The following is a 16008-nucleotide window of genomic DNA, read 5'->3' on the forward strand; positions in this document are numbered from 1 at the left end:
TTTCGTTCATTAATCAACAATGCAAAACCCTAACTCCAATGATGTACCTGCTCTGTGGAATTACAATGTCTTTTGCAATTGATGCCATTTTGTCACCCATAAAGACAGAAAACGGAATGTTTAACGTAGCACATCCTTGTGATATTATTATTAAGGGCAAAGGGATACATTATCATAGTTTGTTTGACAGACGAACGAATCACGATCGTGTTTTTGTTGGAAATGTTGATCGTAGCGTTGTAACACCTCCTGCCCTGATTGCAGTCTCTGCATTCGGTGTAATTATAGTGAATTAGGGTGACTCCTCCCCCCCAGCGTGTCATCGAGTCTCTTACTCGTGGCGTCATTAAAAAGGACTGGTTCGGCCAAGTGGCTTTTGTGTTTGGAAAGTGCGCTTCACGTAAACTGATTTCTGCCACTTCGAACGGGAGCATTTCTTTTCCAGATCGCAGTTCTGCTGCAGAGTTTTAATAGTAATTTTTGTTTCGTTTTAAGTTTTTTTGCTTATCTGACTTTCTCCGAAGTACGGTTCGTAATAATACTTTGCGACTGAACCTCATTTATAAACACAGCTGTTTAACGGTTATAGTTGCGTTTTTCCACTGATAACTATAGTATATATTACTTGTTTCTTTTTTTTTTTGGCGTTGATCTGGATTTATTTTAGATCTTCTGTGTGCTTTTTTGAGCATTCATTGTCTCGTTATGAACGAGACTTGAATGGTTTGACAGCGAAAGCCTCTCATAGGGAAAGATCCCACTGTTATCCCTGTTGACGGACCGAAATCCGAATTCAATGATGATGAACAAGAATGGAATGGTGTCTAAAATCCAGACACGAATAAGGACTGAGCCTTTCAAGAACTATTATGATCTGGTCGGAAGAGAACTGGGCAGGTAAGTTCAGTGTCGATTTAAAGTCTTTGCTGTGGATTTTAAAACGTTTTAGTTCATACAGATGCAAGCAATATCAACGCCTGTACAAGCCCCAAAATTAAGCGCAGTCGATAGATATATGTGCTCGGCTGTAACCAAGTACGTAAGAAACCCCGATCTTTCAAATAACTACTTTTGCGATACTCGATCCCGTTGTGTATGAATAACGTGCTTGACTGCATCTGTAACACGCACGACTGCATCTCGATGGGCTATTCGGACTCATGCGGAAGGTGTTTGCAGGCGTTTGCGATGAGTTTGTTCGTGTTAGTTATTTCAAAAATGATATGATTTGAATATGCAAGAGTGCATGACTTATTCGAGCAAATACTTCCATCCAGCGTCCTAATTAGTTCATGTGTTATTAACTATAGCGGTAAAGACTTACGTTCACCTGTTGCTGTTGTCTTGTGTTTTTATCCCCACTATTAATGTTTTAAGTTGTATTTGTTACATGCGCATCATGTGTGTCATGATGTGCTTTTCCCGCCTGCTTCCTGGATTTTGCTAAAAAAAACAAAAAAAAGAAAAGATAATGTAATAAATAAATTGAAAGAACAGTAAAGGATAGTACATAAGACGTGAAATATAAAAGCTGTAATATAAATCGCCATTCACATAACGCAGTGTTATGTCCGAAAGCCAGTGAAATAAGAATGTTTAACTCTGTAGATTGATATCTGAACGAAATAACTTGTGTAATCCAAGAAGCTTAATGAAAGATCAAGAGAATTTCTCTAATGGAATTACTTGTTTTGAGTTTAGATCTGCAATCTGCGACCACCGGTTTTGCACGCAAATAACCCAGATGAAAGTAGTGGGTATTCGTAGCACAGCCTGTGGTGTTAAGACTATTTCCAGAAGCACAGATTATCATCTGGGCAAAAAAAAAAAAAAAAAAAATACTTTTGCACAAAACAACAAAGTATGTCCAACAGAGAGAAGTAGTCAGTGAGCCGGTATAACATTTATCCGTTTGCCTTTAATCGGTGGGGCTTTCATTCCTATAAAGAGAACAAACGTGAGTTGTGATTATAATGGTTAAGTATTGAATAGGCTGTGCAAGTCATTCGTGAGCTAAATTGGTTATTGCGTGTTTCTGGACTAACTGTAGACTATGGTTGCCTGCATTTTTGGCACTGGGTCAGTTTTTTTTTTGTCACGCTTTTCACTCCCCTCCTAATGTCCGGATTTTTTTTTTCTTCTCCTGCCTGACACTTTAAACGTAGTTGGTACGTCTCTTCCCCCCCCCCCCCACCCCCATACACCGAAAAGCAGTGTCCAGTACACAGGTGGCAAGCCTATTTAAGCTCACCCTTTCTGTCCAGACCACAGTACGACCTTTTGAGGCTGGCAGACCCCATATACAGGAAGGTCTGTTTATTTTTCTGGGATACTGTGGCCTGCAGTATTGCTGGTCCCTCTGCCAGGTTTCAGTTTTTGTTTTTATTGCTCTTTAATGTGCTGATTTACTTGCTAGCCAAGGGCGGTCTATCTTTACTACCCTTATTAACAACTCGCATGCTCACAAATATTCTTAGTGGTGTTTGCATGTTTTTTTTCTGCAAGCCTTTGGGGGTTAAAAGGAGGAAGTCGTGCTCTGGTTGGTGGGAGCAGAGATTTCCTTAAACACCATGGGATGTCGCAGGCGTCCAGCCAAACGCTCTTAGCTGAGGGAGGTCAGCATGTCTCTCCATTCCCCACCCAGGGCCCTGCAGCCTAGTCCATCCTAAGAATCATTAATCTCCTTAATCGCAGGAAAGTTAGCAGTGCAGAACATGTGCTGCATGTCTGCTACAGAGTTAACCTCCACTAGGATACCGCAGCTCTAGATTTCTGGTTATTTTTTTCCATCCTTTGTCAGTTACATTTTGCCTTTTTCTCCTTAAGTTCTGAGGTCTGTTATTCCAGCTTCAGCTCACAAGACACTTTGTCTGCTGGGTCGTGCCAAATGTTCCGAGACTGAATTCAGCATCCGTCTTGCCATCCATCTTAATACTTAGAACTGTGGCACTTTGGGTAGGTGAGAAATTGTCCCTTTGGTTGAGTTTTGGAGGCTCTCTTGGTACTTGTGTAGAACATTTCTTCTTCCACTGCAGAACGAGAAGCTTAATTTGGGCATATTGGGTCATATGTTGTCTAATTGGGTTGTTATAAATGAGACTGGCGTCAGTGTAAAATTTATCGCCTACACATTCTGGGTAATTTCTTGTAAACTGAGATGTGTGTTGGGTTTTTTTTTTTTTTTTTTTTTTTTTTTTTAACCGGGTATCTGTAACTTTGACCATTAGCAATAAGCAGGGCAGGAAATGGGATGCCGTCTGTCTCAGCGTCAGAGATGAGTCAGCTGTAATGAGAAAAGCCTGAGACAGCGGATGCCACAGGAAAACTGTGCTGTTACGTTATCGACGCCTTATCCGCTCTCACTCATATTCGCACTTCGGTCACGGCGAAATGACTACGAACGCTTTTCTTCCATCCTTCCAGCCCTACATGAACTTCCTTTTATGGCTATTTTTTTTTTGAAAGTGCAGAATTATGACACCAGCGATGAGGCAGACCGACACGCAATATTTGCAGGTGTCAGCCGTGGTGGTAATTTTACAAAAAGCTTCTTTTTCTTTAAGCATGCAAGTTGGAGCCGGTGTAGAGATTGTGCTCACGCTTCTGTGTTGGATGAATTCTCTTTAAAATGGGCTTCTGGCTAAAGAATCGGCGCTTTCCCGTCCAGTGTTAGTGTTTTGAGAAGAGGGGGAAAAAAAACTGGTTTGAAAATGAATATGACTAATGAGTAGAGAATTTGTATGTCACTTCAGAAGGCCTTCCAGTTTGACCTTTTGTCATCACCTGTGAGCTACTCCCATCTGTTATTGTAGTCGCTGTTGTATTGGTTCCCAGCTATGTTCTTCCACTGCACTTGAAACGGCGTAATTAACTGGCAAGACTTTAATCATGTATGCCTCGTCTTTTACAGGGTGTCACTCTGTTCTGACTAAGCCCTTCCTTTATCGCCGTGGTTCAGTCACTGTTGCACTTTCGGATCGGTGTACGGAATGTGTGTATTTTATGAGTGAAGCACGACAGCTCCCTGGGATTTGCAGATCTTGCATGTACTCTAGGTTGTAGCACAACCCAAAAATACCAACACTGTCTGATGGGCCGGGGTGATGGGATTCACTTTCATTTTTTGCTTTTGTTCTCCTGGGGATGTCATTAAAATGCTGTAATTTTGATTTAAAGGCTACATTTAATATGGAATTGTGATTCTTGGTTTTGATGGAAAGCTTTTGATAAATTGGTGCAGGGAGAGCAGAAGTAAGATTGTGTAGGTTAGGTGGGGATCTTGAGAAGCAGTTGGGTCTCCTTACCAAAACACCCAGTAATTTTTAATTGTTTTTATTTTTAGCGCATCACTTTCAGATTTATATAATGCAAGGTTTTCTTAGGGAAAATTCTCATCTTCCCTACTGTCACATGTCTTGATAGGATTGGATTATATCCATACTTGTGAAAAATTAAGGTGAATGGAATGAAGATGTAAGGATTTGAGGTATCTGCGCGGCAGGACAACATTTTGGTCATCTGAGGTGGGTTGGGTTGGAGGATATCCATGTAGAGGAACTTGTCCGGTCCTGACTGCTGGGTTGGGTGGTCTGGGAGCAGGGGCACCCTAGTCTCCCAACTAGCCTGCGCATGTGAGCGAGCTTTTGTATGGATGAATGGAGGGGGTACAGTCCGGACAAAGGCTTGGGAAGAGGCGTTAGGAATTCCGTTTGTCTCGTTTCTGCAGCTGCAAGAAGGGGAAGTGGACAAGTGGCCTTTATCACCCAGAGCTGTTGCCAGACAGCACTCCTACAGTGGCCACATTCTGAATGTCTGATTTCCTTCCCACTTTCTTGCCTGGGCTGACAATGGCAGCAGATTTTAGTCTTCAAAGCGGGACGATTTAATGGTTTTAACGCGTCACTTTTGTGAGGGAGTCTATGGGAAGCACGACTTGCTGAACCGGCTGGATTGAGACGGTTACCGATCCGAAATATGTATTCACGTTTTCCCCGAGGCCATCATGTCGGTCTCAACCCTGCGCAAGATGCCGCGGCTGTCTGTCAAGGAGGAGTATCGTTCAGGATCGGCTCTTCAGGTTCTGCTCTCGCTGACAGCTCCCAAAGCCACACATCCTAAATGACGCCGCGTTTCGCTTGGTTGAAACGTGGCCCCTGAAATATCATCTGCAGCGTAGTTTGGCTAACCTGCATGTGACCTCATCTATACCCCCTCACTCAATCTCGTCGTGATTTAATTTCCCTCATCGGGTTCACTTGCTGTGGCATGAGCACATAGTGTCTACTCTAAGATTCTCAATCAGTTGCATTAGGTGTGTATGAACAGGCTGCATTGAAAACATTTAAAATAATGAATTTTAAGGATCCGAAAATTTAGGTTTTTATGACTGACAAATAGATGCATTTGTAAATTGTGGCTTGACTTCATCTTTCCTCTCCAGGGGCAAGTTCGCAGTGGTGAAGAAGTGTGTAGAGAAGTCTACGGGAAAGGAGCATGCGGCAAAGTTCCTGCGGAAGAGGCGGAAGGGGCAGGACTGTCGTATGGACATCATCAACGAGATCGCCGTGCTCGAGTCCGCTGCAGCTAACCCGTTTGTAGTGTCCCTGCATGAGGTGTTTGAGACCACTTCGGAGATTGTCCTGCTGCTCGAATGGTAAGGGTCACTCATCTGACTCTCACTGTAACTTCACTGAAGTCACATGATCACAACAAGGAGTATAAATTCCAGGAAAATGGATCAGATAGTATTTTTTTCCTGCTGTATTCACATAGTTTGGTTTTTTTTCTGCTCCATGTTATCTTATCTACATAGCATGAAGGTATTGATTAATCTCGTAATCTAAACCTTCCTGAAACAGTGGCCTGCTAGGTTTCTGAAAAGCTGTGAGCCTTTCTGTGTTTTGTCTCTTCCTGCTGGTGGGATGAGGGCTGATGAATCTTGTGTGTGACCTGTCGATGAGCAAAAGGTCACCGATTTTGAGAATCTGTCACTTCCTGACTGGTGTCCGTGGCTGCGACCCACCTGTCACTCATTATTGTCACTGAAACATCTGCTGGTGGCTTAAGGGGTTTAATCTTTACCTCGGTTGTAAGCCACCTTCTGTAGGGTTTGGTTGCGTTGCGCTAAGGCCGTTGTGAGCTGGCGGCCAAAGCAGCCTTTAATTCTACAGATTAGAGGATGTGGACGTTCGTCTGGGGAGACGTAGATGGTGATTCAGCTTTAAAGAGTCTTGTCATTGTCCTGGCAGAGGTGATCTTCTGGAGTGTGACCTTCAGCAACAGAGGGATCGGTGAGAACCTGCCTCGTGTGAATTACAGATGCTGTCGTCTGTTCTCATGAGAATAGTGTCTTTGATCCAGAATATGTGTGTTTTTTTTTTTGTGCTGGTGGGGGCAAGCCACTGTGAAACGATGACAAATGCTGCCATACTAGCTATCTGAGGCCATGGACTTGGTTATGGAGGGAAAGTCGATGTACTTTCAGTGCAAAAAGCCACGTTGCATTTTCTAAAATCAGTGCTTGCTGACCTCACTGCAGACTTTTGGCAAGTCAGAAATTGGGAGAGTGTGCAGTTTTATGTTGGTTTCCCTGCAAGCTTTGAGGTTGAGCATCCAGAAGTAGGACAGGGACACGCGCGCGCGCACACACACACACACACACACACACACACACACACACACACACACACACACACACAGGTTTGTAATTATATCTTTGTAGGGACCATCCATTCCTTTCTATGGGCAAAACTGTAATCCCAACAATGACAACCTTAACCCCCACCCAGCTCTAACCATAACCATAAGTAACCAAGACTTGGCATTTTTTAGTTTTATTTTATTTTATTTTTTTATTTGAAGTCACAGATTTTTGTGAAATCAAGGTTATCCTTGTGGGGACCAAAAAAATGTCCCCACATAGTAAAATGTTGCAAGTAAAAACCTGGTCCCCACAATGCAATTGTTTTGTATATACACACACACAGGCACATTTCTGTTAACCTGTAAGGCACAAGAAGACAGGAAATGAAAGGAAGAGCACTTTTAAACCCATGCAGTTTCTATCATATGGTTACACTGGTTGAACCAGAACCCTGTGTAATTGGCTGAAAGGGTGGAGGCAGAGCGGGGCCGAGCCCTACATGCAGGGGTGGAGGTACCGCGTGGTGGTGCCCATGTGTATTTCTGTGTTTGTTCATTCTGTGTTTCTCCTGTCTCATGGTGAAACTGGTAGGTGGACAGAGATGGAAGACTAAGAACTAGGACCTCTCCCAGGAATCGGTGTATGTGTCACCTACACTCACCTCAACATATTTAACTCTGATCTCCAGAAGTAGAACCCAAGTTCATCTTTTCCATAGTCGTGTACAACAGCCTGGAGACTCCATACATCTGTTTAGCTCTATCGGCACTTAAGTCCAGCCTAACTAACTTTACTGTTGTACTGCAGTACAGTATATAGTGTAGTTGTGTACATGTTGTATGATCCAGCACTTTGTGCTGTCTTTTTGTCTTGCAGTGGTTTTGTAGATGAAATCACATTGTTATTCCTATTGAATATTACATGATCCTACATGAAGTCTTTCCTTTCAGCGTTTCAATGTGAAATAACAGTAAAATCGAATTGAAATGAAGTGTGTAGTTGTAAAGTGTGCCATGCATGTTTGCCGATCCGTCGGGTCATGTAATGAATTTCTTGGTTGAGAGAAACAACCCCCCCCATCCCCAAACTCCTGCTTTCAATAACGGCCCCTTTTGTCAAAACATGTGACGAGACGGCGCCAAGGTTTATTTTTGCCTTCCCTTCCGCTCGTGCCAACCAGAACGCCAAACGGTGTTTGGCACTGCGGCCCGCAGGGAAACCTGACACGTGCTGCCCGGAGAGTGATCTGCAGGAATTCGAAAACACCGGGATCCAAAGTCGAAGCGCTCTATCGGTTCTGCCTGTGCAGCTTTTGGAATAATTTCCAAAAATGTGACTCGACCTCGCCCTGGTTTCCTTCGTCAGTCGTGTCGTTGGCCAGGCGGCCCGCAGCACCTTGGGAAGGTTGCTGGCGCAACATTTTCATAGCTAGGCCCCAACTTTTCCACTTTTGGCGGACTGCGCATTGAGCAAAAGGCTGAGTATACCCACAAAATATCCAGCGCGAGCGGATTTCGGAGCTTGTTGGGGTCTGGCACACGGACGCGGGCCTAGAGAGGTCGCTCAGTTTGCCGCAGGCCGCGGAATGCCGAGTGAGATCATTACGGCGAAGATGCGGATCGAACCGTAATGCACCGACTCTCTCTTCAACCCGCTGAGCTGCGTAGATTGGGGATTGCGGGGTGAGATGCATAAAATGACCACGTTTAAAAGAGCCAGGCTCCCACTTCCCTCCTGTTAAATACAAGCTTTGCAACCAGACAAGCCTTACAGCCGTTTTATGAAAATTCATCTCGTGAAACCTGAGACTGCTTGATCTTCCAGGACTGACAGAAGCATTCCTGGGGTTTTACTCTGTTTTACAGGCCATGATCTCTTTCACAGTCTTCCTTTTAATTGCAGTAAGGATCAACGGCTACTTTCTGTACCCTCCGCTATTCCTAAATCCCCTTTCATCTTGGCTAGCGTAGTATTATCTGATCTTTTATCTAGGGATTTTGAGTCCTCTTATGTAACCTGGAAAATCTTCATCCATCACCTTCCCATCCCTCCCCTCCTGCGTCCAGGTCTTCCCACGTGTGCTGAACTTCCATAGCCTTCAGATAAATCTGGATTTAACAGGCTGTGGGGCTGGAGGGCTCCGCTATGAAGGCAGTTGGATCTAACGTGCCTAGTGCTTTAAAAAAGATGCTGTTTAGACTTGGGCTGCTGCCGGTAGCCAGTGCTCCATTTTCATTTGTTTTGGTATGAAACAGATGGTCGTTTTTGAGGGATTCGCATACTTTTAGTGTAATCTTGGTGGTATTAGTTGTTCTTACCGTGTTAGCAGAACTATTGTTTGGCCCAACTGCTGCAGATGGAACTATGGAAAAGTCCATCCTGTCCTCTCAATTTTTACAGGAAAAACAATGAGTTATTTGGTGGTTTTTCTCTGGAGTATGTCCATGTACCGTTAAAGCCTTTTAATGTCGTCCTTTTAGCGAGTTTTCTCTGACTTCTGGAAACCCTCTGCAAGTTTATTTGCTAGAAGAATCACCTTACAGCACATACAACCACATCCTAATGTGGGAGGCAGAAGGCATTCTACCAATGTTCTGCAGATGTTTTTCCTGTGCATCCTCAACATCTGGGGGGGGGGGTGTTATGCAGACACCCTGGGTAGCGTTGTTGCAGCATGGTGAACTTGCAGCTTGCCTTGTCTTTTTGATGCCAAAGACCTTCTGGGTTCAGCCTCTCTTCTGGATCTAAGACATGAGGTTGCTAGTTTAGTGAAGATGCTGGTTCGTTCCAGGCTACCTGGTTTACACCAAAGTCTGAGCTCTTCCTACTTCTGGGCTGTTCTAGGAGCTCCTAAACGCAAACCAGGATGATCGACAAAACCAGACGGTTATGATGGTTGCTGGCTCCCTAACTGTCTCCTCTCTTCTCTATGAAGCACATCGAGCTGAACCAAATCCACCTCACTGCTGATACGATAAATGATGGCTATTCGACATTAGAAAAGAGAGTTAAACATCACATGCTTTTTTTTATTTATTTATTTAAAATTTTCCCCTAAATCAATCCATAAGTGCTATAATTCTTTCTTTCTTTACTTCCTACGAGGTGAATCATAGTTTGCATTTTCTTAGTATTTACTACATGATGGAAACATTTTGCCAGCCAATGTTTTCCAAATGAAACGAGGTGCAAATGAAAAGAAAAGACGAGCTGTGATCAGACGTGTGCCGTTTCCTTGGTGTTGGGCTCAGAAGTGGATAATGTGGTTTTACGTTAAAATGAACAGGCATTTCAAGGTCTCAGATCTGCTTCAATAAAAATCTATTTCATTTGTAGTACACTGGTGACAAGGCGTTACCGAGCGTTGGTGGGCTGTTTGTCCAAGACCACCATCGCTGTCTACATCTGACACGCACACGGCCTGACAAACTGTGAAATTTAAAACTCGGAAGTTCTATTACATCTGGAAATTGTCCCTATGTGAACATGTGAGTTTTGTGTGTCACTTTGCGGACGCAACGTGGTCTTGTATTTATGATCTTGGATGTTCATAGTGTCAACAGCTCCATTTGAAGAACGTATGTCTGTCCTATTCACCTTCCAGTTGACTGTCTTAAAGCCAAGATCTTTTCCGTTGAATTCAAGCTATCGATACCATAAATCCATTACCTGGATGATGGTATGCTACATATCTTTGAAGATGTGTTGTCTGTCCTGCACATTATTTCCAGATGTGGTGATTTTTCCTGAACAGACCTTAATCCCTTTTTAATGGATCAGCGCAGTGACACCTAACTCCTCTCTGTGTGTGTATTGTATGCCCCTATCAGCCCACACTGGGAGGATTCCATCTGAGATGCCAGGATAAGGAAGCTGTATTTCACAGAGCTGAGGGATAGGCTAGACTGAAGTTGCGTGACTGATACCTGTGGCGTGTCCACAGATTACTTGGCACATGCAGGTTTACTTTTGGGGGAATGTGGCTGCAGGGCTTTTGAATTGTTGAACATCTGAGATGTTTGTTTGTAGTGAAGCGATGAGGAAGAGCTTTTGCCGTACCTTGGCCAAACAGTTTATGCCTCTTAAGGAGAACGTTCATAACCTGAGAAATGTCTCTAAACATTTAGATAATGTTGATGTCCTTTAAGTAAATCTCTTTATTGATCTTACTTAATGTAACTTGATTAAAATAGTTTGTGTAAGGAGAATTTATCTTCTGCGATGAGTACTTGCAGTCTGCTTGGATTTGATCCCATCTCCTACTGAAACATGGCATGGGAAAGAGCCTTCCTCTGTGGAATGTCCACTTGGGATCTTTTAGATCCTTGATTTAAGGTTATCTGTAGGGTTGGCCTCCCACCTACACTCTTAAAGCACAATAACAGTGCTTTTAACTTAAGAGTCTCCATGGGGCCTTATGGCAAATGGATAGACTGTTTGTAAGAGTATATTACATAGAGAGATATTTACATTGATCTTCATTTTGGCATGGTATTTGTATGTAGTTAGTCCCTGGTGTGGCCTTACCATCCTTCCTCCCTCTTTCTGCAGTGCTGCAGGTGGGGAGATCTTCAGCCAGTGCGTGGGGGAGAGCGATGACGCATTCACGGAGAAGGATGTCATCCGGCTGGCCAGGCAGATCCTGACGGGCGTGGCTGGGCTTCACCTCGGCAATGTCGTCCACTTGGACCTGAAGGTCAGGAACCGGCGGCACCCTGATCTGGGAAACTCCGATGGCTTCGCATTTCGTGCCTCTCATACTTCACATGCAAATTTTAAATGGGTTTCCATTGTATGACATCAAAAGATGTCGAGCTTTAATGATGTAATTAGTTTTGTTTTCGTGTTTTTCACCTGGGGAGTAACTGAGGCTATGACAGAAGGTCAAAGAATTTGCCTTGCCCAACAAATAACAATGTTATATTACTACATCCTAATGTAATCAGACCTGGGACAGGTGATAGATGGTGGCTTCTTGCGCTTCTGTAGTCATGCTCTGCAAGCATTTATCGGCACAGTCCTGGATTAACCCGCTAAGATATTCGCTTTTAGGTCTCTATTTGCATTCAGGGATGCTCTAGGTAGGAGGAGTTGTGTTCTGTTGTTAGGTCAGTGCGCAAGACATGATTCTGAGGCTTATTGTGATGTAATTCTGTAAAGTCAGTAATTTGAATATTGTCCTGCTGTGTATTGTGGCAGCTTCAGAGGCATGAGGGTTGATGATTCTGCTCAGGATGCTTGAGCATATAAACAAATGTATGTTTATATATTTGTTTATATACATCTTATATTTTATCTTTGTTCTCTTTTGGCTGGTGCAGGTATACAGAAATTGTCTTAATGTTTTATACAAATCAGCGATTGTCTTTCACTCGAATCTTATTCCCACTATGTTCCTTTCAGCCTCAGAACATTTTGCTGACCAGCTCCTGTCCATTGGGCGATATCCGCATAGTGGACTTTGGTCTTTCCCGGCACGTGGACAGCGCAGATGTGCGGGAGATTTTGGGTACCCCGGAATATGTGGGTGAGTGTGCTTTGTGTCCCCCCCCCCGATTGTTTAGCTGTTCCTTATAAAAAAAAATAAAAAACCGAACCTAATCGAAAGCACTTTGTTGTAGCTCCAGAAATCTTGAACTACGAACCAATCAGTACAGCGACTGATATGTGGTAAGTATGATCTCTAAGGTTATGCTTTTCTGGAAATGTTAGCCTTATCTATGTGTGGAATGTCACCTGTCATGCTTGGGTTGTATCAAATGAAGATAGAGGCACCTTGTCGTAACCTGTGGTATAAAGCCTAACTATCTGCTTATTGCAGCATATATACATAGAAATAGCAGTTAAACTAGAACCCACCTTGCATTTTCGTTTAACCAGGAGCATCGGTGTCCTGACCTATGTCATGCTGACGGGTGTGTCCCCTTTCCTGGGCGACGAAAAGCAGGAAACCTTCCTCAACATCTCTCAGGTCAACGTGGAATATCCTGCGGACATTTTCCAGGGTATTTCCTCCCTAGCCGTGGACTTCATCAAGAGCTTACTCATCAAGGACCCCAGGTGAGCACCAGGCTGTCGGCCTGACCTGCTGGCTTCCCCCTTTTTTCTGTGCTGGTCTGTCACACTGCAGTTCCAACTAAATGTGCTAGATGCAGAGCTTGGTAATTCAGGTCCAGAGAGGAAAAGTCCAGACCGGGATTTTGTTTCAACCAACCAGTTCAATACTCTGACTCTTTATGCTGCACTGGTTGGTTGAAACAAAATCCTGTTCTGGACTTTTCCTCTCTGGACCTGAATTACCCAACTCTGACTAGACGTGGTAAAAAAAAGTGGCTTACTTAATGTACTACATCAACAACCCTAACCTTCATTCCTTTAACCAAACTCTGCGGTTCGAAGAGTTTTTCTTGCCCTAATGGCCCTTGAGGGGTCAGTGTTAGTGACCCTTAGTAAGATCTCCTTAGTGTTCAGTTATTGCTTACAATTACCCAATAATTACAGTACCATACAGTGGAACTGAGGATTGTTCTCTGTAATAACCTCAGAGATAATGGACCTTGTATCTGTCTGATCTCCATTATGTGTACAAGTCCTTACTTTACCTTCAGACTGGAAAAGAGCCCGTCTGTGATATTTATCAGTGATTTACACGAGACGCTCAGGATTCTAACAGTATTTAGGCCAACTGTAAACACTCTCACCACAGCGTTTAATAGCTGAGAACTCCCTGTATTTAAATGACCGCTGACGAAAGGTCCTTTCGGTAAGTAATTTATGGGTGGGGGGTGGGGGGGGGGGGGGGGGGATGGTGTGGTAGAGTGGAATGCTTTCATGGTGTCTGCTGCAGAGAAGCGGGGTGTCGGTGTCCATGAAACTTCTAGACAGGGGGGAGCATAGGCGGGGGGTGTCGATGTGGTCAATAAAAGCCAAATTCTGTCTTCATGTGGAGAGCAGTGGACAAGATAAGGCATGCCTGCATACTTGTGCAGCGTTGTGATTTTCACCCACACCCCCCCCCCCAGTATTCTCCCAACCCTGGGAAACTCGGGCCATTGGGGTGGGGGTTTGTGGTTTCTGGAGAACTGGGCAGTGGGGCGTTTCTGACGGCTGCATTCTAGGTCGGACCGAACAAGGCGATTCGCGGTTGTCGGACCCCAGTGCCCATGACACTGGGGCTTTAGAGGAGAAGACGGGCACCAGTAAGGAACAGAGTATCTATGACGCAGGTCTACTGGCCTGGCCGCAGTCTTAAAGTGCCGTGCTATGGGGCTCACTGGCGATTGGCTCGGTGGGGGCCCCAGGATCGCAGCAGGGAGCGTCCTGGGAAAGTCCCCTGAGAATAGTCTGTGGTGATGAGGAGAAACGCTGAGGGAGCGAGGAAGAAGGATGCCAGTGTGGCAGCAATTTACCAAAATGCTGAATCTCACCATTAAGTCCAAGCACTCGAAGAGGAATGAGGGCAGGGTTGCATGTAGCAGACTTTTAGGACGACGGCCTATGGGGAGATTTATTATTTTTTTTTAACACGCAGCTGTTTTTCCTCCTGTGCATCGACAGGCAACGGGCCACCGCTGAGGACTGCCTGAAGCACCCGTGGCTCGACGGCCACTCAGGCCCTCTGCTACACCTACGCACCGACCTGCTGTCCGAGAACAGCCAGTCCGAGTCGGACCCGGAGAGCCCCATGCCCTCGCCGGAGCTGGTCATAGTGGCCTCCTACACCACGTGTTCGGGCCAAAGCGAGAGGAAGGTGGCGAGGGGCCCGTTCCCCTTCGACGAGCCCTTCCCCACCCGCTCCGAGATCAAGCAGGAGCTGATCTGTTGAGCCGTTGGCGGGGATGAGCAGACTCGGAGAACCTCGTGGAGAGGCCCCTTTGGGGCTGATCTGAAGCACTTTGAGAAGCTGTATGTGTGTCTGTGAGCCCAGCATTTGGACGACGTCGGAATGTTGGGGCTGCAGACGTCCGCCGTCTGTCCCTACACCACCATCCATGTACCCTCAATCCTGGAACTTCTAACCAAAGCTCACTTGTGTAACCCTACCCCCCAACTCTCATTATTTCCATTAAAACCTTTCCTATCCTCACACGACTAAGCAGATGTTCAAGGAAAGGCTGCTTCCTTTACCGGGAAAGTTCCTCATCCCCAGGGCTAGAGAGACCCGGCAAGCCCATGAGAATCTCTGTGCTTTGAAAAACCTCATTGTCTCGCTCGCAGCTAAACATCTAAGGAATGTCTGAAGTAGCCTCCCAGCTGTTTCTCTGGACCTGTCTGGCTGGTCGCAGGCCTTGCGGACATTCCGACTCCTGCTGATGAGCTGGAGAGGTCCGGCGTTCCCTAAAATCCCATCACTGAGGCACAATCTTCATGGATACTGACATTTTGTCAAATGACTTTACTAGCCTTTGTGGTTGACTCTTGAATACTCTTTGAATATATATATATTTTTTTTTTTCTTCAAGCCTCTCCTAAGACTGAGGGACTTTTAAGCACTTTTTGTCGCCCGTTGGACAGATGTCGAGGCACTGCCGAAGGTCTAACTGTGGATTGAACATGCACAAGTCTGGTTAATTCGCTTGTATGTGATCACTGTCTGAACTTATTTTCAGTGACGTCCCACCAAACGCCGAATACACATTTTCATTTATATGTTGAACAAGCCTAGATTTTCCGCTTCATGTTGCACTTTTTACCCGTTTTTCCTCCTGAATATCTTTGTTCTGATTCGTTCTCACTTTTTTTTTTTTTTTTTTTTGTTTTCTCCTAAAAGCTACATCAACTGATCCTATGTAGTAGATGTATTTTGGGCAGAATATCTCTGAAATCAAGCTGCATCTCACAAACACAGGGCAGAGAACTGACCCTTTGAAACTTTTGAAGGTCTGTTTGGGGAGTTAAATGGTGTCACCTGTTCGAATTCCTGTTTAATGGGTGATGTTTTGTCGTAACTTTTTGTTTGAATTTGCTCTGTTAAAAAAAAAAAAATATTTTTCTACTGTCTGTTTTTATAATTGTAATGTAAATGATTTTCTTTTTTACCTTATTTGTACTGTAATGACTTCATATTTCTGGCAGGTTTTTTGTTTAGTCTGTTAGATCAGCGTTTATTATTATTATTATTATTATTATTATTATTATTATTTACTATTGATTGTTATGCCTGCTAAATTGTATCAAGGAAATAAAAATGTACATTTTGTATTAAAACTACCTTCCAAATCCATATTTTTGGTAAAACGTTCAGCATATTTATTAATCTTTTGCCGAGTGCCCCCCCCCCACCAAAAAACAATTCTGTCAATACTTCTGTAGCCCCAGAAATAGTTAAAACGATTGGATCAACAATGCTGAGTTTCAGTATTGCT

The 16008-nt window shown here is 44.3% G+C and overlaps 1 protein-coding gene across 1 annotated transcript; it reads left to right on the plus strand.

Annotated features, from left to right (window-relative positions):
• Positions 1-365: 365 nt before the first annotated feature.
• On the plus strand, positions 366-15600 carry stk17al (serine/threonine kinase 17a like). The gene is made up of 7 exons (XM_048991595.1): positions 366-897; positions 5441-5653; positions 11195-11339; positions 12047-12170; positions 12265-12313; positions 12524-12703; positions 14201-15600. Exons 1-7 carry the CDS (start codon positions 797-799, stop codon positions 14466-14468), a joined length of 1080 nt encoding a protein of 359 aa, XP_048847552.1. The 5' UTR covers positions 366-796; the 3' UTR covers positions 14469-15600.
• Positions 15601-16008: the final 408 nt, after the last annotated feature.

The sequence above is a fragment of the Brienomyrus brachyistius genome, chromosome 22, assembly GCF_023856365.1.
Source record: "Brienomyrus brachyistius isolate T26 chromosome 22, BBRACH_0.4, whole genome shotgun sequence".
Lineage (NCBI taxonomy): Eukaryota > Metazoa > Chordata > Actinopteri > Osteoglossiformes > Mormyridae > Brienomyrus > Brienomyrus brachyistius.

Excerpts from the sequence above, each read along its gene's own strand:
- stk17al (XM_048991595.1), top strand. The coding sequence starts at position 797 with ATGATGATGAACAAGAATGGAATGGTGTCTAAAATCCAGACACGAATA. Across the intron at positions 898-5,440 it reads GTCGGAAGAGAACTGGGCAG|GGGCAAGTTCGCAGTGGTGA; the intron begins GTAAGTTCAGTG and ends TTTCCTCTCCAG. Across the intron at positions 11,340-12,046 it reads TCGTCCACTTGGACCTGAAG|CCTCAGAACATTTTGCTGAC; the intron begins GTCAGGAACCGG and ends TGTTCCTTTCAG.